At 46.0% G+C, this 23,729-nt stretch overlaps 1 protein-coding gene across 1 annotated transcript in view; it reads left to right on the top strand.

Moving 5' to 3' along the window:
- TGFA (transforming growth factor alpha) overlaps positions 1 to 22,146 on the top strand; it is a 102,982-nt gene extending 80,836 nt beyond the window's left edge. The window contains exons 3-6 of the mRNA XM_066267340.1: positions 1,781 to 1,901; positions 12,549 to 12,698; positions 15,836 to 15,945; positions 18,204 to 22,146. Coding sequence (XP_066123437.1) covers positions 1,781 to 1,901; positions 12,549 to 12,698; positions 15,836 to 15,945; positions 18,204 to 18,211 — 389 coding nt within the window. The 3' untranslated portion in view covers positions 18,212 to 22,146. The remainder of the gene's footprint in view (positions 1 to 1,780; positions 1,902 to 12,548; positions 12,699 to 15,835; positions 15,946 to 18,203) is intronic.
- Positions 22,147 to 23,729: the final 1,583 nt, after the last annotated feature.

Here is a 23,729-nt window from a genome sequence, read left to right as displayed (position 1 = left end):
CCAAGGCAGTTGGCCCTCCTGTCCTGGAGACTGATGCTGGATAGGTAATGCTGCAGCCAGGAGGAGCAAGGCTGGCCGGCAGCCCTGGGTGGACATCTTCACGTGGCTTTGTGCTTCCTGTGTGTCCTCACATGGGAAAGTAGCTATCATTAAGGGCTAATGGGGACACTTGGACTTTTAATCACTCTAGACTGAATTTATGGAAGGAGGGGTAGATGATGTACTATAGTGGTCATTGCACATGTGGGATATCATTAGCATCTTTGTTCTCCAGCGATAAGAACAGCAGCACTAACAGCTGAGTGATGTGTAGCAGGCGGTTTGCTGAGTACAGTGCTGATCTAGCTTTGCCTCATTTGAGTCAGAGCCACCCATGAGGCAGGTGGATTTTGCATCTTGTAGAGGCCCAAGCAGGCTAAAAAAGTTCAAGTACTTCCTCCTGGTGGCAGAGGAAGGATTCAAACTCCTGTCTCTCTGCCTCCAAGGCCTATGCTCATAACCACTAAGTGCTCTCTTGCCTCTGCATCAAGGCTTCTGTTGTATTTTTAGCCTCTGCTTTTTTCCACTGGAATGATGAGATTTCCAAAATTATGACACTTCCAGAAGCAATTCATGAATAGAAAGGCAGTAATGTGAGTTTAATATTCAGTGGTAATCTAGAACCCACAATATGAAATGGTCTGCCTTTTTCAAAGAGCAAGAACTCCAAGAATATATCTTCCCAAAAAGTAATAGGAAAGACCCACTCCCCAAATATCCAAAATGCAAGCATAGGTGGACCTTGTGAAAAAAGCAGCAGAAACTACAGTACATCTACCGTGCCATCTTGAAATAGCTACCAACTGTGTCCCAAGTGTTATTTGGAAAAACAGGGCTATTGGAGTCTAATTAAATAAATCCAAAGTGATGCCCTTTGGGCTGGTCTACAGGTCTGTTCATGTGTTTTTCCTTACAGTGGCCCTGGCTGGTTATTTTTTATTTCTGTCTGAAAGCCAAGGAAGGAAGACCCTGAGAGGTTTGATGAGGCCCCTGGCTCTTGAGAGTTACAGGGGTCAGGGCTGTAAGTAGGACTGTTCTCTGCCCTCCAACTCTGTTCTTGTCCCCTCCCCCAAGCCAAAGCTCTCTGATTACTGTCCATGCTGCTCCCAGATGGACTTATGTGCCTTAAGTCATCTCATGGCATGATCATGCCATGCCCACCACCCCAGAGAAGCCCTGTTACCTCCATTTTCATGTCAGTCCTTCCCAGATTTCTTCATGTTTGTTTCAGTAAAATCATACTATACAGACCATCTTGGAAATGCACCTAACTTCCAAAAATGTGTCATGAACATCTTTTTGTATCATTAATACAAAAGCATCCGGTTAGTGGTTATCTAATACACTTTTGTACCTCTTTTCTAGTTTCTTATGTTTAAAACAGATTTTTGTGAAGGCTATCTTTAAAAATAAATGGTCACTGTCACTTTGTAAAAGAAAATTAGGTCGCTTTGGGGTAGTAGACTGTAAATAGTAAAACTGCTCTGGTATCTCTGACTCACACAGAAATTTGTGAAGAGGTTGTTTTGTTTTCTGCAAAGGTAAATAAATAAAGTCCTGCTTGCTGGAAAGCACATGATGTAGGAGTCGCTAGTCCTGGACTGGCTGGTGGAAAGTCAGTGAGAGCTATGGAGGGAACCAGGAATCCCAGCCATCAGGTTCTGCCCCTCCTGCCGGATGGGGGCCGGGAGGTACGTCTTCCTGTATGTGGCTCTGAGCCGAGTGTCTTTTCTCTCCCCAGCAAATCCACCCATGGCTGCAGCTGTGGTGTCTTATTTTAACGACTGCCCGGATTCCCACAGTCAGTTCTGCTTTCATGGAACCTGCAGGTTTTTGGTACAGGAAGACAAGCCAGCATGTGTGTAAGTGTTTCCTGGTGCCTTGGGGTTCTGAGGCTGGGGGCGGACTGGCAACCAATTATAAGAACATTTACCTCTGGCCCTGGCTGGGTGGTTCAGTGGGTAGAGCATCATCCTGGCACACTGAGGTAATGGGCTTGATCCCCAATTGGGGTACCTAATGAAAAGCAACCAAAGAGTGTACAACTAAATGGTACAACTAAGTGGAACGAGTTCATGCTTCTTTCTCTCTCTCTCTCTCTCTCTCTCTCTTCCTCCTCCCCCACTCTCAAATCAATGGGGAAAACTTTTTTAATAAAAAAAAAACACAAATGAACATTTACTTCCATGACGCATGCCAGAGCCCCCAAGACTCCTATGGCCTAAGATGTTGAAGGATCATAACAGTGGGCTGAGGGGCACCTGTTTCAAAGCCAGCCGCTGAAAACCCTAGGTTCCTGGGCCTCAGCCCAGAGCCACTGAGGCAGAACCCCTAGAGGCCTGGAGCCTGGGGATCTGCATTTTAACAAGCATCTCAGATTACTGCTGGGTTCAGCAAAGTCTGACAATTCCTGGATTCAAGTTTAACTCTTAGAATTTCTGGAGGACAAGGATCTACTGGGGTAGATCCTTAGAGTAGCCAGAGTTGCTGAGATGAGGTCTCTGCCCGGTAGCACCTTCACATGCAGCTAATAAAATAAACAGAAGTACATGCAGAGGGTTAATGTACATAAATGGCAACGGAATAAGGAACAGCCTAGAAATAAGATGCATGCTAGGGTGCCTGAGCCCCACCCCGACCCCCAGAATCAGAATCTGCAGGAAAGGGACCCAGGAGTCCCATTTTGAACCACCAGCCATGGTCAGCCAGACCAGGGGAGAAAGGCCCTTAAGGAAAGCTTCCCAGAGCAGGTGTTAGGGTTTGGCCAGTGAGGAGAACAGAGAAGTTACTCCAGGCCTGGAGTGTCGGGGACCTGCTGTTACAGGTCAGTGCAGCTCCAGCAGGGAGGAGACGAGACTGGAGACAAAGGGAAGGCCGGAGCCTGTTGGAAGTGAGCTTTTATTCTGTAGGCAAGGGGAGCCATGTCAGTTTTGGAAAGGGATGTTTTAAGAAAATTAACCTGTCCATACTAGAAAACTGTTAGATGGCCCTATACTCAACATTGGCACTATTTCCATTTGGATGATCCTCTGTTGTAGGGGCTGAGCTGAGCACTGAAGGATGTTAGCAGCATCCCTGGCCTCAACCTACCAGACACCAGGAGCACCATCACCCTGTAGTCATGACAATCAAAAATGTCTCCAGATACTGCGAAATGTCCTGGGGAGGTAGGGTGGCCATGCCCCCATTAAAGACCACTCATCTATATGAAGTTGCCATTTTATAGGTCAAAAATGGTTGAAAGTCAGCAATTTCATGGAGTTTAACCTAATATTACCAGTAAATAATACTAAATGTTAATAGAAGCTAAAAGCTAACATTTATTGAACTTTTGCTCATGCCAGTCACTGTTCCACAGACAAGTCATGTGTTAACTCATAGAATCCTCGTAATAATCCCATGAGGCAGGCGCAGAGAAGCTGTGCCCAGCTGTGTACCAGAGCTTACATCCAAGCCCAGACTGGCTCCTGAAACTAAGTCCATAACCATGATGCTTAAGAACATCAACTGCATGAGCCCAAGAGAAAGTGGGGACCAGGAGAGCTATGGCAGTAAGTGGTGGTGGATAGGGCTTTCTTCTTCCTGGGGTGTGGCTGTGTGAGCCTGAGCAGGCCCCTTGGGGTGCCTGAGCCTCACCTGGAGAGGCACGCTGGCCACCTCCCCTTGGAGGAAGGACTGTGTCAATTTTCTATCTGCAGAGCGAAGAGCCCTTCCCACCCCATAAATACAAAGCACAATGATGATAATAGTCACAGTCATTATTCATTATTATCATTCTTACTAAAACACACATAGAGGATCCTGGGGGACTGATGAGGCTGTTTTCGTTAGCAGCTTGGTCATTTTGGAAAAACACCGGCCCTGGAGGAAGTGTTGCCTCTTGGCCCAGATATCAGGAAAACACCCAGCACAGCAGGCAGAAGGCCTTCTCCCCTCCAGCAGTACCTAGTGCAGGAGGGAACTCAGGAGGCTGCCCCAGCTGTGTGTTGAGAGAGTGCTCTTTGGAGAGAGAGCAAGTCCTTGCTGCATTCTGATAAATTGTGTCCAAAGCTCAATTTTCCCCCCTCAGATGCCTTCCCCACCAGATAAGGGGCTGGTATAAGCTTTCTGAGAGCCGCAGCCTCCAACCTGCACCAGCAGTTGAGCAAAAGCAATAGCCTTCTGTGTGGCCATCGCTGGTGGAAGCCTTCTCTTACTCTCTTCCATCTGGGTCCCAAGCCCTGCTCTTGGCTCAGGGAGATACTTGTCCATCATGTTTATACACCGTTACATTTTGATAATCAAGAAGACTGACTGGCTGTCTCTCCTCCACATTATAAATATTACTGTGTAGTAATCTCTTAGTAAAAGCTGTAGCTAGCTTGTGCCAGGGGTGACCCCCAGCCCCCGACGTAGAGTGGCTCATGGAGTCCTCACAACTTCCCTCTCAAGTAGGGATTCTTGCCCTTGTTGTATAACTGAGAAAACCAAGCCAGCTCAAAGAAGTTAAGCAACTTGCCCAGCCTCCCAGAGCTGGTAAGATGTAGAGCTGGGATTCTACCCAGTCAATTCCAACCCCAAAACCCACGTTCTCCTCCACTGCCCCGCCGGGCACGGTGCCTTGCCTCACAGAGTCCACCTGAAATCACTAAGCATTTTGGTTTCCAGGAAAGGGGTTAGCATCTTCCCCCTGCAGGTAAACCTTCCTCCAGAGAAAGGTCAGGGTCATTTCCAAGCTGGTTGCCCTGACCACAGACTCCTAAGGAGCCCTTCCTATGGGCCCAGCATGGGGTCTATGGAAACAGCCAAGACAGCTTTGCAGTTTGGAAAAGCTGACCCTCTGTGGGGGTGCACAGCCATGCAAGCACTGACCACCTCTTTATCTCTGTTTTCCCACTGGATCTTGGCATCATTCAGACCACAGATGTGTTTTATGTGGCAGTAAATGACAATCACATTGTCCTTTGACGGTTTTAATTCGTTGTCAGCATTTTGAAAGCCAGGTTTAAGATCTCCACACAGAGGTGCAGCGTCTCCTCAACACAGGGCTGGCACTCTCGGGGTCTCCAGTTTCCACTTCGGCGCTACTGGAGCATGTAAGCCGGTGAGGACAGGACCACGTCGATACCTGTGGTATTTACAGTACCTAGAAGAATGTTCTAATTAATTAATTCCCACTAGACCAGCAGCTCAGTCCATACAGAGAAAGCAGAACATGCTGTCCTTGATCTTAAGACTCGCCCAGCTTTGGAGAGCTGACGCACACATTCTGGTCAGTAAAACTGACATACCTTGAAGGAAGGCCTTGTCTTTCATGGCCTTATAAAGAAAACCCACAGGGACCGAAGATTATAGTCTCAAAAGAGGGCATTCTCTCTAAAATACTGTCATCCTTAAGCTTTGTTTCTCATAAGAACAATAGTCTTTAGATTTCCAGAGAACCTCAAATGACATCTTACACTAAAATATGAGGTCAAGGAAAAAGTTAAAACAAATAACTAGTCAGCAATAGCCAAAGGTAGTGAAAACTATCCTTAAGCATTTATGGGTTCAGATGAACCCTAGACTGTATTTTCAGCCTCCCTTTAGTAAAGCCCCCTGGTACCCAACTCCATCAGGAAACAAATGGGAAAAGAATTCGCAAAGACAGTAAAGCCATAGAAATGCAGGCCAAGAACTGGCACACGGTATTTTCCCGGAGGCAGATTCCACACTGCTGCCTGCAGAAGCCTTCAAACAAAAGAAAACAGTTAAAGGAAGCCACCCAGGCAAGAGTTTTAAGGGTTCCAGTGTTGGCAGCCAGTGGCAACTAGTTTGAAGGTTTGATAGTTTGAAGTTTCTCACCTGTTCAAAACCCGCTCCTCCCGTGACTGAACTCCCCGACTTAACTTTCCCACCGCGAAGTGTGAAAACAGAGTCCTGCCCGCCAAAGGAAACATTCCATATGGCCCAGCCGCAGTGCATTCTGCTGGGATGTGAACAGTCAGACACCCAGAGAAAAGTGGCCACTCTGTGTGACCAGGAGCACACCTCCCGGGAGATCAGGATTGAGAAGTTTTCTTACTGATGCTCGAGAGCTGTAGATCAACTCTCACGTCAACAACCAGCAGGTGGTGGGGCCCCAAGGTTAAGAAGTTATGACATCACTACCATCCCCATGTCTGGAGAAAGCGCCTGCCCCCATTATCTTTCTGTCTGCCCCAGCCAGAAGCAGATACTGAGAGTCACACACCTGGCAGGATAGCAGAGCAGTTAAAGGCACAAATCTGAAGGTTAGACAGACTTGAGTCACTTCAACAAGTGACTTAGTCCCATTAAGCCTCAGTTTCTTGGTGTGTAAAATGGGAACACTAGTAATTCATAGGAATGTGATGAGTATCCAGTGACTCTAATGCCTATAGAGCTGTTCTTATTTAAGACAGGTAAGGCTATTTAAATTTATTTAGTTAAAATTTTGTTTCTCCGTCTCATTTCAAGTACTAGCCACATTTCAAGTACTCAGTACCTCTAGGTGGCTGGAGGTTACTGTCTTAGACGGCATAAATAGAGACTCTCTCTATCATCACAGAAAGTTCTATCAGACTGCACTGGAGAACATTCAAGCCCAGTTCTCAGCAGAGCATAAGAGCAGGTGGCACCAGTGCCCTCTCCATTGTGACCAGGTCATTGTTACCATCACCATAGCCGAAGGACGTTGAAAGATTCTGGTGGAATCCGAGGAACCCAGGGCTGTCCCATGCGGCCCGTGGATCAGAGCTGCAGAGGAAGCCTTTACTCCGGGCAGCTTACTCCTCCCAGTCCCCAGGAGCAGATACTGTAGGCCTTGGCAACTCCAGTTCTTAAGAGGCCAATAATGGGTAAGCCCAGTACTGGGGTCCTTGGGCCCAGGAGCCTCACTCCCGCCCAGCCCTGTGGATGTTCTCCATCTTAAAGGCAAGGTGGTATAAACGTATTTCTGAAACCAAGGTCCTTGGACCTTGGTCAGCTTGGTCCTTGGCCCCCATACTAAAGACTTTGTCTTGGGACCTATGCCAAAAGACTTGGCTAAAAATTGAAGGATTAACCTCCTGCCAGAGAGTACATCATTGTTTATGAAGACAACATCTCTCGAGCTTTAAAAATGCTCCCATTCTTTGTTTACATTTTTAGCACTTAGACAGCCCTTCCTTTGTGCCAGGCACGTCACAAGATACTAACTCATTTAGTGCGCATAACTCTGAGGTAAGTATTATGACCATCACATTTTAAAGCTGCAGAATCGATGGCACACAGTGATTGAGTGAATTTGTTCAAGGTCACACAGGCATTAGTGGAAAATGGGATTTGAACCCATGGTAATGTGGCTCCGAAGTCTGTACTGTGTTGTACCAACTTGTGGGACCCTATCCTGAGGAAATACTATCAAGGGCAAACGGAGATGTGTACACATAGATAAGCACCTGGCATTGTGTGTGCTCTCAGAATCGGATCAGCCTAAATGGGAAGGGTTCGAGGAAGAAAATCATGTATGTCAATTCCTGTACAATCTTTTAAACAACTTTCACAGAATTTCAAATGACAAGAGTAAAATGGTGAAGAGATGTTAAAAGAGAAACTGATACAAAAGATTTTTTTTTTAATCATAACTATGTTAAAAACTACATAGAAATAGCCTGGAAGGAAATATATTAATTAGACTGCCCTTTGAGGAGGTGGAATTTTTCCTTAAGAAAAAAATTTAAGAGCACAGCTCTACATGCATGATTGTATATCTTTAAAATCTGAAAAGGGCGCTCACTATGAAGCACATGCAAAAGTGACTTAAGGGGGAAAGTGAGCGAGCACCTGGACAGGACGAGAAGACCCTGACGCCGTCAGCAGAGAATGAAAGACATATTGTAGATCATTTCATTCTTCTTGTTAAAACAGAAAGACCTACAGCTGCAAAGTTTACTCCTAAGAAAAGCAGCAAAGTAACCCACAGATTTAATGAGTAACAAAGATGAAAAATCCTCAGGACCCCTCCTGACTGGAGCCTGTTGCCTTTTATCTCCAGCCACACGGGCTCTTTTCGCAGCCCAGACAGCCTCCTTGCAGTCCTCTGCCTCAGGGAAGCCAGCCTGAATGTGATTCCAGAGTCGCATTTTCATTATCATGAAGACAAAACAGCATTCCAGAACCCTGTATTTGGCCAAGCCCACTCTGGACATATGAAATTGAATGGTCCAGTAATATATTTTTTTTAAAGTTCAGTCTTACACATTTCCCATTCCCATTTGTGATAGAAAAAATAACTCCTATTTTGTTCAGATTCCTGTCTTAAAAAGGGTGCAACCTCTTCTGTTTTTCCTGCACTTGACATGCGGGGCCCATTTTATAGCCACCACCCTAGGGAAATGCCCGGGAGGAGTGGGGAGAGAAAGGGAGGGAGAAAGGAGAAGGATGTGGCAGATTTTGAATTGCTGGTCCTTGACTCTGTGTACTTAAATGATACTTCCTCAGTGGTTCTTAGGCCAGACTGCACGTTAGGATCACCTGGGTGCACAGAGCAAGGATGAGCATGTCTGGGGTGTGACCTTGGCCCTGGCGTTTTCCAGAGCATCCCAGGCGACTTCAGTGCCCACCTGTGGTGAAGGAAAAGGACAGCAGCTGAGTCACAGTGTCATTTCATTCATTAGTGATAGGGGGAAATGACTCTTCCCTTCCTTGTGTAACTTTTACCTAAAATAATCAGCATTATAAAGTCCTAATATTAGTAGAAGCTGGGATGTTAAAAAAACAAAGTAATTATTAAACTTTTAGAAGCTTTCATTTCCTAATCTGCAAGACAAGGAAAATACAGCCCTGACTTTACAAGCACTGTGGTTGTTGGGATTAAAAAAGGTAATTCACACCTGGCCTGTGGTGGCACAGTGGATGGAATGTTGGCCTGGAATGCTGAGGTCACAGGTTTGAGACCCTGGGCTTGCTAGTCAAGGCATATATGGGAGTTGATGCTTACTGCCCCTTCTCTCTCTCTCTCTCTCTCTCTCTCTCTCTCTCTCTCCTCTCTAAAATGAATAAATAAATAAAAATAAAATAAATAAAAATAAAAAAGGTAATTCATGAGTTTAGCATACTGCCTAGATAAATGGCATGTGCTGTAATTAGCACCTGGCTGCCACTCATTTATTTAAATAGGATTTCTTAGAGTTCCCAGTGCTCATTTGTTAATTCATAAGGTTTTCAGAACCAAGCGGTTGGGGAGGTTTTAGAATCCGTCTCTCCCATGGCCTGCAGTTTAGAGGAGGAAGAGTTCGAGCCACGTGAAATTGCCTGGTGGGTGCTCACCCACCTATAACCTGGTCCCTTCACAACTGTAATCCTCATCCCACTGCCCTTCTCCAGGAGAAAGCTGCACTAACACTGTCTACAGAGAAGTCCCATTGGCTTTGCTGCAACTCATGGTTAGAAATCTAACAATTCACCCCAAAGCCCAGGCTCCCCAGCCCATTCTGTTTAGTGGTTCACCAGTCTTTGTAGAGTTGGTCTTGCCCACAGGAACATGGAGGCTGGCCTACAGTGAGACGGTGGGAGGGCAGTGAGACAGATGGGTGTAGTCCCGAGGGCACTCAGAGGAGGAGGAGAAGTTAGGGAGATCCAGGCAAAGAGCTTTGAATGATGAATGGGTGAGCAACTGGGTCTGTCAATCACATCTTTTTGGAGAATGTATTTTTTAAGATGGAATCTGAGGAGGAGAATGAGAAATAATGTTCCAGGCAGAGAAGGTAACAAGATTGAGATGGGTAGTCCTTCACTCATTAAGCAGGTGTGTCCTGATTGCCTGTGTTCTTGGACATGAGTTTGACACTGGGCTAGTGAGGAGGTAGGGAAAACTTGGGTTAGCTGGAAGCTTGGTGATAGGGAGTGAGTGGATGGGGTCTATACCAAATAGAGGAAACCCAAAAATCAGGTGGGCGCCATCTGGGTGGGGTGAAAACTCGGAGATGGGCCAGAGCAGGGACCCTTTGGAGGGTTCTGTTCAGACACTGACAGCTTAGGTTTTGCCACACCTATACCTGCTGCTCATCGCATCTCAGCCTCTAGTTCAGTCTGCTGTCAGCTTCCCCCAGTAGGAAAGGGTCAGTGCCTTTGTTTTCTCCACAATCTATAGGGTGAGCCATTTCTTGACTGTGACTTCCCATAATTTTTATTAATCCTAAACAAAGACAAACAAAATCTTTCTCTGTCCCAGAGCCCCTCAGTCTTCTCCCTCTCATCCCAAGTCTGTGAGCCAGGGTTCTTATTCAGAATTCTGTGGTCCAGATCATTTTTCAAAAAGAGTCTTTTTTGCTAGAGATTCCCACCCATTGTTTCTCATCTGTCCAGGGCTGCTCCCTTCTCCTCAGGTCTGTAGAGAACCCTATGTGGCATTTTGCAGTTGACCCTCCTCAGTTTCCCTGCTTACCAAACAATGAAAAACTTTTGCACTCTTATTGAACCTATAACCCTAAATCTTTTACCCTATCATGATTGGAGCCCAAGCCAAAAGCCAGATTTGATCAAGAGCTTAGTTTGTGGCATCCTCATCCCAACCCCTATTTATTGTGCAGAGGAGGCAGCCTGGTGAGTGAACGAGAACCCAGACTCTGGGGTCAGCAGAGCTGGGTACGAATTTCTGTCTCTGCCCTAGCAGGGTGGGCATAGCCAAATGACTTGACTTTTCTGTGTAAGGAATAAATGAGGAAAGGTATGCTAACTGTCAAACCCTCAACAGAAAAGCAAGTACCTGAACTCAAACTAAAAAAATACCTTTATATAAGGTATATGACAATTGGGCTTTGGGATAAAGCATGCCAGTGGAGGACTTCCATTAAGCAGTGCTAAAGAAAGAAGTTTGTAGGTTGGTATACCAGATTGGAGCCTTAAGCAGCAATTTTTGCAGCATCTACTCTTTGTCATAAATCTTAATCCCATAGAGTACCTGTTCCTTTAACATTAAAATGATTAAATTTTTGTTAACATTGAGCAAAACCTACACTTTGGGAAAATACTATACAGTTTAAGTCCTCACTTAATGTCATTGAGACTTTACACAAAATGACATATAACAAAACCAATTTTACCATAAACTAATGGATATAAATAACAATTAAGCTCCTTAACATTATAATGAAACAAGGTTACAATGGAACAGCATTATAACAAAAGGAGAGTATTCGTTATTCAAGGACTCGGCTTCCAGTATCCTTCCGGCCTCTGGGGTCTGGTAACCCAGGAGCAGGGGTTTAGGGGAATCACAAGATGGTTCCTCAGGGGCTAGCTCCGGCACTAGCAGGCACACCAACACCCTTCATTTCTTTCATTTTCCCTTGTTCCTCACATGTCTTTTCATCTGAATGTGAAGGTGACAGGCTAGCTGTGTCATCAAAAAGTAGACTCATAACAAAAAAAAAATAGTTTAGCTATCATTGCCATGTCTGGGGCGGGGGGTGGGGGGTGGGAACGGAACAAATCTTAAAACCAGTGTGTGATGCTTGGTGCAAGGCTGCTCTCGGGAACTCCCCTGTAGGAAGGAATGTTCCCCTGAGAAGGCAGGGGTGATCAAACAGTTTCACCACAATTTGAAAGTCACCCCAGACAAAACCAGCGTAAGCTAAGTATATTCTATTGAAAAGAATCATATACTTGGGGGGGGGGTGCCTGCATCAGAAAGTAGCCATCATTTCCTATCACTAGAACATGTCCTAAGGGATCATCATGTGAGAACTACTTGTGGTGGCCCCAGAATCAGGGTGGGGAGTGGGGGTGGGTAGCACAGGTGAGAGCAAGATGAGAGAGGCATCATTAGCCTTTAACACATAGGAGGAGGCTGTTCCTGAAATGAATGATGCCAAAGAGCCTCTGAATAGTAGCAATACCAGTAATAATAGCAGCTTCTGTTGATATTGCCCTTGAATGACTACACACAGCTTAAAAACATGACCTCTTTTGTGCCCTTACTAATCCTCTAGTGGAGGGAGGCCAGGGCTATTGGAAATGAGGACCAGGTTCACAGGAGATCAGTGGCTTTTCAAGTCCTGCAACTACCAATTAGTGGTGCTGGCCCCAACTTCAGTACGTGCCCATGCACCAGGCCACCAGCACCAGGTAAATGCTTGCAGACCTAATTAAACTTGAAGAAGATAAGCAAACACAGCTGGTTTAGTGGGTTTTCTTAAGCTCATCATCAGAAATACTGAATATACACATTTGATTTAAAAATAACCTGAGTTTTTATGAACTGCCAAAATGAACTTCGTGTCATAAACACATTCGATACCTTATTCATTCCCCCAAGAGCTGGCATGGTGACAATAATAATGAAATGCTCTCATCCTCATGTGAAAGAGCTGATTTCTTACCCCCTCATCCCCCAAGCAGGAGGTGCCTGTGCAGGGACGTGGGAGTGATTTTACTGACTCCTAGAGGGGTCTCTTTGGGCTTTTCCTAGGGTCTGGGCCCCTCCAGCCCAGCTGGAACAAGACCTTCTGCCAGGAAAGTGTGTTGATGTCCCCTTCCTTCTTTCCCAGATGCCATTCTGGGTATGTCGGAGCGCGCTGTGAGCACGCGGACCTCCTGGCAGTGGTGGCCGCCAGCCAAAAGAAGCAGGCCATCACCGCCTTGGTGGTGGTTTCCGTCGTTGCCCTGGCTGGCCTCATCATCACGTGTGTGCTGATACAGTGAGTATTTGCTGCCCCTAAGGTCGAGTCTCTGCCACCTGCCCTCCCGGGGATCTCTGCAGCATGCCCAGATTAACAAGGCCACCTCAGCAGTTTATTGCTGCGATGTCAGATTGGTGTCAGCTAAGCCAACAGGAACTTTGGTGACAGCTGAGCTGTAAAAGGGCACACATCCTGAGAGTTCCCAGCAGCGGGTCTGTGTACTGCTGGAAGCCACATGGAGCAAAGGCAAGCTCGCTCTTTCTCTCTCTCTCTCCCTGTTGTTGGGTTTGGAGCCTTCTCTATTTCAGGATGGGGATGTCCAGGTGTTCCAGAATGAAATGGAAACAGCTCCCAGCCTCATTTGGGCAGGATTCACAGAACAGCTAAAGGCTACCAGTAGTTTAACATGGTGGGGAGACAGTAAGTAGATGGGGTTATTCTGGCAAGGGCTTGAGTAAACAACTGCATGTTAGTGCGGGAAGCCAGGCTTTAGCCCTCTGACATTGCCTAGGATTTTGGACAAATAAGCATCTCTATCCTGCTTGTTTATTGGTTTGTTGGTATTGGGACATCTAAAAACACACACTCCTGCTGAGTGAAATAAGTCAGACAGAAAAAGACAAATGCCATATGATGTCAGTTATATGTGGAGTCTAAAAAACAAAATAAACAAACAAACAAAACAGAAACAAACTCAGATATAGAGAACGTTTGACGGTTGCCAGATTGGGGGCTGGGTGAAGAAGGGGAAAGGATTAAGAATTACAATTTGGTAATTACAGAATAATCATGAGCATGTAAAGTATAACACAGGGCATATAGTCAGTAATATTGTAATACCTACATATTGTATCAGATGGGTACTAGATTTATTAGGGAGGTCACTTTATAAGTTATATAAATGTCTAATCACTCTATGTTGTAAAAGAAAGTTCATACTATATGATTCCATTCTTATAAAGCTGTAAACAAAGCTAATTGGTGTCTAGTGACAGAAAATAAATGAGGATATTTGGAGAGGGTGGAGGTGGGAGGGAGGGAGAAGTGGGATGATTACAAAGGAATACTAAAAGTCTTTGGAAGGTGATGGATATGTTCATTATCTTCACTGTGGTGATGGTTGCGTATAAGTATACTTATATCAAACTTATCAAATTGTATACTTTAATATGTATACAGCTTATTGTATGTCAATTATACCTCTGTAAATATATTTAAAATTTTTTTAAAAATTTAAACTAAAAATAAACCTGCTCCTGGTTCTGGCAATGAATAGAGTGCCCCTTAGAGCCCCAGCGTGTTGACAGGAGCCACAACCTGCTCACTTCCTTCTCCTGGAACAAGCCAGCATTAAATGGTGAGAGATGAGGTCTGAACTGGGACGGCCTTTCCTTCCTTTCCAGCAGTATCTGTTCCACTCCCATGTTTCTTAGGAAAACATGTTTGCAGGTAGTGACAAGCAGCCCTGGTTCAAGCTGGGGCAGAGCTCAGGTTCTGCCACTTGTGAAGACCTTCCCTGGGGATTGGTAGCAACCTAATGGGCCACTGTCCTTGATTCTCCTGGCTGGCTGGCTGCCTGTGCTCATCCACCACTTCCATAGCCCTGTTACAATGGCCAGGACGGTCCTAGAGCCTTAGAACAAGGCTGAGTGCCCACGTGGCCTCTCTAGAGGGACTTAAAAGCTCATTTTCAACAGTTTTTTTTGGAGACAAGAAAAAACCAGGATACCTGTTCAGCCTCTCTCATTTCCAGGGAGACAGCCAGTCCCACCTCTTCTCTGTCCTTTGCCAGTCTGTCCTTGCCAGATGCCAAGTTCAGAATCTCTGAGCGAGAGACTAAGCCCTCATGCCCTCGGGGCTGCTAGCTGCCTGGGCAGGGTGTCCTCCTGAGTTGCAGAGTTGGTTGGGCCCAGCTCATCTCTTGCCAGAGAAATTTAGAGGCTTTTCTCTCACTGCCCTTAGGACGCTCCTGGCTGGGTGGGATATGACTGCGGCAAGTCTTCCTGGCTAGCTGACAGCAAGACAGCCATCGCTGATGGCTCTGGGGTCAAGGCCTTCAGCGTGGGATCGGCTGGTTTCAACCTGGACTGTGGGCAACTCAGGAGGGACTCTTGCCAGGCAGACTGCTCTGGCCACTGTGCCAAAAGCAGGTTGGGCAGAAATGTCACATAGCACCCTCTCAGCTAAGCTACCCAAAGATTCAGGCACCCCATTAACCTTCCCAGGGCTGGGATGAGGATCGTGACTTGCCACCAGACACCAAGAGGGAAGGAAGCACCGCAACAGGCTTGTTTCCTCATCTGTTCTCAGGCTCGTGTCAGTCAGCAGTCCCTCCCAGCCCCAGTCAGCAGATTTACAGATTATAGTTAAAAGAAGTAGAAATGGATCTTCCCTGGTAACCCATTGGAATCAGTCTCTAGGTAATGAGTGACCTAGTGCTTTCTTCTCTGGCCTTCTTTTGAGTTCTCTGGTTCTATTTCCATGCTCACTCTGCAAACTGTTTTTCCCTGCCCAGAGTGGGAGGCAGGAGCAGCCACAGCCCTGATGCTGCAGGACTCTGGGTACCACAGGTGCACCGGGAGGTTGGGTTTGCCACAGCCAGAGGATGCTACTTCCAAGAGAAGAATTTACAGCCACTGCGATCCATGGCTCATTGTCTCGTTCTGTCCCTGGGTCAGTTTAGCCCATCCATGTCCCCTGCTTTGCTGATGGCAATACCTGACAGAGGACACCCCACTCCCCGCCCCCATAAGCCCTCACAGCTTTGCTGGCCTGAAGGGGCTGCTTTGTCCCAGTACTGCAGGCAGTTCTGACACTATGACTACACTGACAGTGTTACCCTGCTGCCGCTTTCTGGAACAGGCCAGGCCCTATGGCAGCTGGCAAAGCTGGAGCCGGGCCGCCCTGAGCCACGCTGCACAGATACAGCTGGTACTTTAGAGTGGCCAATGGGTGCTTTTGTTGTTGGCCAGCATCTGCCCTAAAGGCCACCACCCAGCAAGGCCCTCAGTCCCCTGCTGTGTCTGTCCTCCTGAAGGCCCCCATGGAGGCTGGTTTAAAGCCCAGAGCTGCCCAGCAGGACTCTGGGGCAGACCCTGCACCCGCTGGGTGCTCTTGCCAGGCACCTGCCTCAACCACGTTCTCTGTCTTTGCAGCTGCTGCCAGGTCCGAAAACACTGTGACTGGTGCCGGGCCCTCATCTGCCGGCACGAGAAGCCCAGTACCCTCCTGAAAGGAAGGACTGCTTGCTGCCACTCAGAAACAGGTAAGGGCTGCATCAGGGAGGGGGCTCTTTTCCTCTCGGGAGACACTGTTGCGTGGAGAAAATGACCCCCTTTTCCAGGTCTGGGCAGAAGTTCTTGGAGGATGAACCAGAAAAGGGAGAAAGGAAAATGATATTTAACTACCAAGTCAGGGTTAGTTTATTTTAAGGTGTGTTTTACTCAGAAGGAAGCTCTTTTATCCTTACTGGTTACTATGCGACTTTTAACAAGTTACATAACCTCTTTGAGCCTCGGTGTTCTTATTAAAAAGATGCTGTGCAAATTGAATAAATACTGACATAAAGTATCTAGTATAGTATATCACCATATGTAGATACACGACAGAGTTTATGTTCTTTCCCTTGAAAAGTCACCTCTCTTTTCCTATCTGTGAAATAAGGGATTTGGCTTATAGAACTCTCTCTAAGGATTCTTTAAACTCAGATTCTGTGACCATGATTAAATTTACCATTGTTTCATGAATGTTTTTTGTTTTGTTTTTGTTTTTTTAATTAAGTGAGAGCAGGGGAGGCAGAGAGACAGACTCTTGCATGCACCCCAACTGGGATCCACCCTGCAGATCCCCTATGGGGCAGTGCTCTGCCCTTCTGGGGCACTGCTCCATTGCTTAGCAACCAAGCTATTATTAGCACCTGAAGTGAGGCCAGGATTATCCTCAGCCCCCAAAACCAACTGGCTCAAGCCAATCAAGCTGTTGGGGGACGGGCGTTGGTCAATCTCCTGTGTGCCCTGAGTGGGAATCGAACCTGGGACATCCATACATCAGGCTGATGCTTTACCACTGAGCCAACCAGCCAGGGCCTCATGAATGTTTTTGTTGAAAACAAAACAAAGCAGAATGGACATCTAGACATGGGTGAAATGGATATCTTAGGAGCCCCCACCTGAGCATCACTAACTTGGGGTTCAGGGAGCCAACTTGCTCCGTTACACAGACAAGCTCTGAGAAACCTTGCATCAGCACTTTTTCTGAAATGCCATTTAGACCAATAGAGCCTATCATAAAAGTTCATTTTCAAGAAGTAGCGGGACAGGAGGCAATTACCCCAGGCTGATCCACCCAAAGGTGTCTTTCTCTACTAAACAGTTGACATTCCAAAAGCTCAAGGCTGCATGGAGCATGTAGGAAGAAAAGTATCTGGAAGATGGAACACCTCATCGTATCTACCTGAAGTGAACTGAAGGCATGGGAGAATCATTCATTTGTTCTTCATTTCAAGAACCCCAGTAACTGTGCAGGGGAAGTTCTTTTGATTTGGGAGGATGCTAATCCATTAACCTTTAAAATAGCCTTAAGGAGGGAGAAGGATTTGTGGGTGTTGCAGGTAAACTGAGTCTGCCAAAGGCCTACTTGGGTCCCACGATGAGTCCGTGTCAGGGAGCTAGGAAGAAAACCAAAGCTTCTAAAGGCCTCACTCACATCTCTCTTCCACTACATCTTGAGCCATCCATTGAGCTAATGGAGGTAAACTTTATTTTATCTTTTAGCACCAACAGAATATTATTTAAGCCTTTTAAGAACATTTAGGGTTTTTTTTTACCACTTGGCACCTCAGCAGAATCATTCGGGGTAGAGTAAGTTTCTTCTTAATGTATGTCTTCTCTACTCACATTTGAGAGGACTTTAGCCTGGGTATGAGTCTGGCCTTCCAGAGATGGCCACTGAGAATAAAGCCCCTGTCCCTGAGGTGATGAGTACCTTCCCACCTCCAAAGGGACCATGGAGGAACCAGGGCAGGAAGCAGCCCAGGCTGACTCAGGAGCTGCTGGAAGTGGGGTCCATGCCACCTCACCACAGTTGCCACAGAGGAAGCCCTCAGGGCCCCACCCAGTGAGAAACAAACAGGTCCGTTCTTGGATGGTCATAGGGGAAGCCATTCTACCACCAGAACCCTAGACCATCTCACGAGCTGCCCACTAAACCTCATGTTATGAGGGAACTGGCCACAGCCTGGTCGAATCACATCCCGGTGAATTGGGGCCCACACAACAGAGTGCATCCCCCATTCCCTTCTGCCACAACTCATTTCACTTTTGGTCAGCCCTTTCTTTGGCACTAAACACAGTTTTAGAGGCTGCTGCTCCTGAAGTTGAACCAGCAGAATTTGAACTCAGGCCTGACTGCCCGAGAAAACTTGGTGACCATGGTTGACACATCTCAAACTTCTTTCTTAAGCCTGTTTTGCCAGCCTGGCTGGGTCTGGCCCACAGAACCTAACCTGTGTCTCCTTCCTTGCAGTGGTCTGAGGAGCCCAGAAGAGGATTTCCCCAGGTAGACTGCGGCAGCCCTGCTGAAGAAAGATCTTCTTCAGGACGGCCCAGCAAGGGATGCCCGGGCCGTGTGACAGACTTCCTGCTCTGCCTGCAACACCTGTGCAGAACTTTTGCCTTTTGTGGGCCTTCTTTCAAAACTCTATCAAAAACTCTGTCTGCTTGGGGTTATTCGATGTGACCTAGAAAAGAAATCAGTGGATCACGATTTAAAGACTGGTCAAAAAAGAACCGCAAAGGATGTACTTCCTTTTTACCTATACAAGGCGTGTGCATCAGTCAGCCTCTGAGTCCAGGTGTCGTTGGCTTCCACCATCCATGGATGCCTGGCGGTGGTTCTTTTTACTGCGCCCACAACAGCATGCATCCTGCCCAACACCGGAGATTGCTCTAGTTGTTACAGTTTTTTCTCATCCACTTACTGGGGAAGATGGTAGAGAAAGGGCAACTGCTTATGGTTATGTGAAGATGCCAAGTTTAAGAAGAGCTGTGTCTATCCTCTGTTCATGAGACCTTCAGCCAGCCCAGCGTCTTCCACTGACACCTGCTGAGGACCTTCCCAACTCGTCACCCCACCTTTGGAGATCATTTTTTATTTATTAGCTGGATGATGGTTTTATTTTTAATCTCTTAAGTCAATGTAAAAAAGCATAAAACTCTTTTAGATTTCTACATTAACGATGGATGTATTTCTGGTTGCAAAGTTATACTGATTAGAAATGTCTGGCTTCCTTGGGACCACTAAGGCTTAGGAAAAGCCACCACGAGTACAGAGATGGAAGCAGAGGTTGAGGTGCTGATGAGAGCAAAGGTTGGGGTTCAGAGGTTGTGCCATTGAAGGCACAAAGCAGGTAAATGCCCCAGAGACATCCTGGTGGAAAAGTTAGCCAAGTCAGCAGCATAGATTTGTCACCTCTGTCGGGAGAGAGGTAAGAAAGCACCTGTGTGTGCGTCTACACAGGCTAAACACAATATATACTACACTGCTCCAGGATGAAATGCATTAACTTCCTCGTGCACCCTCTAAGAGTGTTCTATGAAATAGCATGTTAGCCGAGAGCCACGGGCATTTGGGGCTACATTCATGAAAGGAGGGCTGGTCGTTGATTTTCCATTTTGTCACTTGGTTGATTTGCTACTTCATTTTTAAAAAGAGAAATTTAACTTTCCTATTTACTTTCAAGCATGAGGAGAAATATGCCAATGATTTTGTATTAGTTTGTTTTTCATTCAGGAGGCTGATTTTATTAACAAGAACTCTCACAAGCCATCGCCACTGTGAGGGTCTCATTTTCACCTCAGAGAAGGGAGGCGTTGTTCTGCTGGGCATTAGGGCACATCTGACCCACTGGCCTGCCCGTGGGAAGCACTGCTTTCCTCCAACTAAACAGTGGGGAGCTCATCCCTAGGCATTATCGTTAAAATTTGGGAATGGAAAAACAGTGGAATAATATAAAACTCTTTATGTTAGGGAAATCTTCTTCACTAATATTTAGAAAAATGAAATATTTCCGCCTTTGAACCCTTCAGTGCATTGAGCATCTCACATTATGAAAGTAACCTTTAAAATATATCAGGTTGGCTTGAAATTTCTATCAGTTAATTTTGTCCACCCCTAATTCTTCTTGCACAGTCTATCTGTTTCAATGAACTTTCTCTCCCTTTCTTACAGTTGAGACAATTATATGACCCATGTCTTAACTCCAGCACTTGTTTTGAGTCACAGTACACCCAAAGCACTGAGAGCAGGAATAGGATCTGTGCACTAGTTGGCTCCCTAACAATGTGATGGACACAGCTCCCAGGTTTAAATAATAAAAGAAAATAAGTTTAAGTTTGCATTCCTTGGGCCAGTCCTACAACGACAGCTATGTGAGGCCAATCTGATGCCAGCTGTAGACCCCAGTATGCCTCAATCTTCCCACCAGACTCTGATAGTCTGAGATTCTGGTTTAGAGAGACTAATGAAAGTGGAGTAGCATCCCTTGTTAACTTGAGGTCACATTTTTATCTTAGGACAATCTTTCCTCAGTCTTTGAGAGACTCTTTGAGCTCTGACTGCCTTTAAAGAGTATGGACTGATGTGAGAATGTTTGTGGGGCTTTCTTCACCTAATGAATGGAAGGATCAGTGTCCTGTCTTAGACTTCCAAAAGCCTTTGCAGAGGTTTGAGAAAACATAGATGGATGCAGAAGGAACCTTCTTGTGGAGATTTTGGATTTAGTGTCTGAATGTGTGGGAATGCTCTGATCCACAGGTCCGAGTTCCAGCTGCCAGTGGCTCCTTCCTGTGCCTGTACAACCAACCACGCAGTGAACAGGCTTGAATGTGCACCTCCGCAGAAGTGCCTCTCGTTCAGCCCTCTGTAAACCAGGTCTGAAAAGAGTTGGAAGAAGAGTCTGGGGTCAAGACAAGCCTGATTGGACCTTTGTCTGTGCCTCAGGATATGACACAGCCTTGCTTCTTTGGTGATTTCTTTTCTAGAAATCAGATGGCCAACAAGCTTTAGATTGCTGTGCCATTTCATAGCATTGGTACTTTATTGGTTAGCTGTACAATGCCCTCATTTCAGGTTAAAAATGTATCTTCAAATCCATCTCTGCAGGTCCCTGTGTTTCCTTGCTTTTTAGAAATCCAAGTGTTTGTGATGACTAGGGAATCATCCCCAAGACCTGACCTGATAGGTAGCCATACCCCTGCGAGTGGGGAACACTGCTGTTTCCAGTGTCTATCTCAGGAGAAATGAAAAGACCCCATTCAAAAAAGGGGATGCTCCCACATCTTTTATAGGGACTGCTCTACAGGCCATGACTTCTTCAAGCATACTGGCAGGAAACATTTTCTTCTAGATGGGAGATGCACAGCAGCCAATCCTGATCTGGAAACAAAGTCTGGACTCACTTGGAAAAATGCAAAATATAAGCTTGCTATTGTGTTCCAGCACAGGAGGGGGGCAGAATGCCCCCCAAGTCTGTTTTCCTGAGAAAGGAGGAAGAGGTGGGATTGATACTCCCTAAAGTGGGTGAGGAGAAGTGTCTAGCATCTTCAACTAGGTCTCTCTCCTAGGCCCAGGTTATCTTAGTGCACATGGTCCACTGGTTGCTTTTCCAGGCAATTTTGGCAGGACTGGGTGAACCAGGCTCCAACACTGCTCAGGGGACCCTGAACCCTTAATAGGTTCTGGGCTTTAATTTCTCCTAACCTGCTCAGTAATGGGGTTGGGGGAGGGGAACAATTCAAAAGCCTGGGACCATGGGGGACATCACAGAAACAGACAAATACCTATGCTACTCTTAATGTTCTAAATAAGACCTGTTCTCTGTAGTCACTGATGTTACCAGGCTTTCTGAAAGACCTGGTGTTAAGCACACACAGTGCTAAAAAGCAGCCCCTCTTTCTGGTGTAATAATTGAAGTGTTCAACTTTTCATTATCTTTATTATAACAAACCTGATGCTTTTTTTTTTAGAACTTGTTACTCTGACTTCTGTATATGTTGCACTGAAAGGTTAATATTTAATGTTTTAATTTATTTTGTGTGGTAAGTTAATTTTGATTTCTGTAATGCATTAATGTGATTGGCAGTTCTTTTCTTTAATGTCTGAATTATTTAAGAGAGTAGTGAGCAATATAAAATGCAATTGCATTTTTCAGTAATATGCATTGTTGTTCAGTTGTACTGTACCTTGTTTGGAAAAATGAAGGAATGAACTCTTTTTTTTTTTCCTAAATCAAGACTGGAACTTTTCTTTTGTGATGCTGGGATATTGATGAAGCAAATCAAGATTTTTCTCTGCAAATGTGAATAATGAGAAAAAATTAGATGCTCTTTTTTCAAAATGTGGGGATACTAAAATGAACCAGAGTTGACCCCCTCTGCTTGAAGAAACCAAATTCTTTGAATTTCTTCTTAATATATAAATAATGTTATCATCTGCTAACGTGTCTAACATTATGCTAAATGATATAAAGGAAAATATAAAACACACAATCCCTGCTCCAAAGGAATTGAGATCTGGCTGGGAAGACAGACTGACATGCAGAAAATAATACTAGACTCTAGTAGTAGACAAGATACGAATAATTAATTATAGGTAGAGATTATGGATTGATAGCGGTGGTTCTCAAAGTGTCCCCAGAGCAACTTTCAGGGAAGTTTGCATTCCCTGAAAACTTCTTGGGAATGCAAATTCTCAGGTCACAGCCCAGACATATTAAACTCTAGAGGTGCCCCACACCCCCTCCACCTTTCAGGTTATTCTGATACCTGACAGATATTCATCAGAATTCATTCTGGTTCAAGTTTGAGAGCCACTGTGCTTTAGGACTCAGTGAAGAGCAAATTAGTGTGGGGCTACAGTTTTTAGGAAAAGCTTATAGAGGCTTTGCAGAAGAAGTGAAACAACATGATTTACCCCTTAATGTTCAAAGAGCTATTAGAAAATATGATCTTGAATAAAGACCAGCATTAATTTGGATCTTCTCTGCTCGGCCTAGTTGAAGAAAAAAACAAGCCTGTCCATATCCTGCTACACCCCACTCACTCACCTCTGGCTCACCACTGCCCAGCTTCTAACTGTTAAGGAATTGTTCTAAAACTGTCAGCCCAATTCTCAAAGGCCTCACTGCACTTGAATTCCCGTGGTTCTAACCCATGTGTGGACCTCACATGTGCAACCTGTGAGGAGCTCATGCAGGAGCAGTGGAGAGTGGCGCATTGCTGAATGGAATGAGATCTCGGTCCCCAAGGGTCAGCACTTTGTAGCCAGGAACAAGTGTGTGGAGACTTGACCCGGCCCCAGAGGGCTTGGTATCAGCCTAATTTGCAGGAAGATGAACACCCAGGAACCTTTTAGTTCTGGGTTCCCTGGCCTGATGTCTGTCCCTTAATAGAGCCTTTACCCCCTTCGTAGGAGGAGGTGAGACCTGCTACCCATACTTGGTATTCCCTCTCATGATGCTGTTCAGTCTTCAGGGACATCGTCAGGCCTTATCTTCACCCCATAGAGTTTTCTGCTTACTCTATTTCTTCTCTTCCTCCCCAACTTCCAAGCCCTCCTCCTGCTGAGATGGCCAGAACCAGTGTCCACCGGCTGTCCCTGGTCCTGGTCAGGAGCACCGGACTGGAGTGCTGCGACCCATTCCAGGAGAAAGTACCTCTGAACATGGAGTCAAGCCAGATCTCCCCTCCTTTATCCAGGTGGCCTGTAGTTGCCAACCTGAGTCCATGTTCTGGACTGTTTGGGCTTAGTCTTTTTGGATGCTACTGGCCCAAACTTCAGTCCACTGTGTGCCCTGACTCCTTCCCGGCCCATTTTGGGGGTGTTTCAGGGTGACCTGGCCTGGCCCCCTGGGCCAGAGCTCCTTGCCCTGCAGCTGCCTGGAAGGCTAGCACTAGCACTCTCCCTGTCTCCTGAAACTTCCTCTTCCCTCAGCGTGAGGCAAAAGTAGATTTACAGTTGTTTGAATGGAAAATAACAATAATAAATAATAAT

This window comes from Saccopteryx bilineata, chromosome 3, assembly GCF_036850765.1.
Source record: "Saccopteryx bilineata isolate mSacBil1 chromosome 3, mSacBil1_pri_phased_curated, whole genome shotgun sequence".
NCBI lineage: Eukaryota > Metazoa > Chordata > Mammalia > Chiroptera > Emballonuridae > Saccopteryx > Saccopteryx bilineata.
Note: the sequence above shows the minus strand (reverse complement) of the source record. Positions and strands in the feature narration are given on the sequence as shown.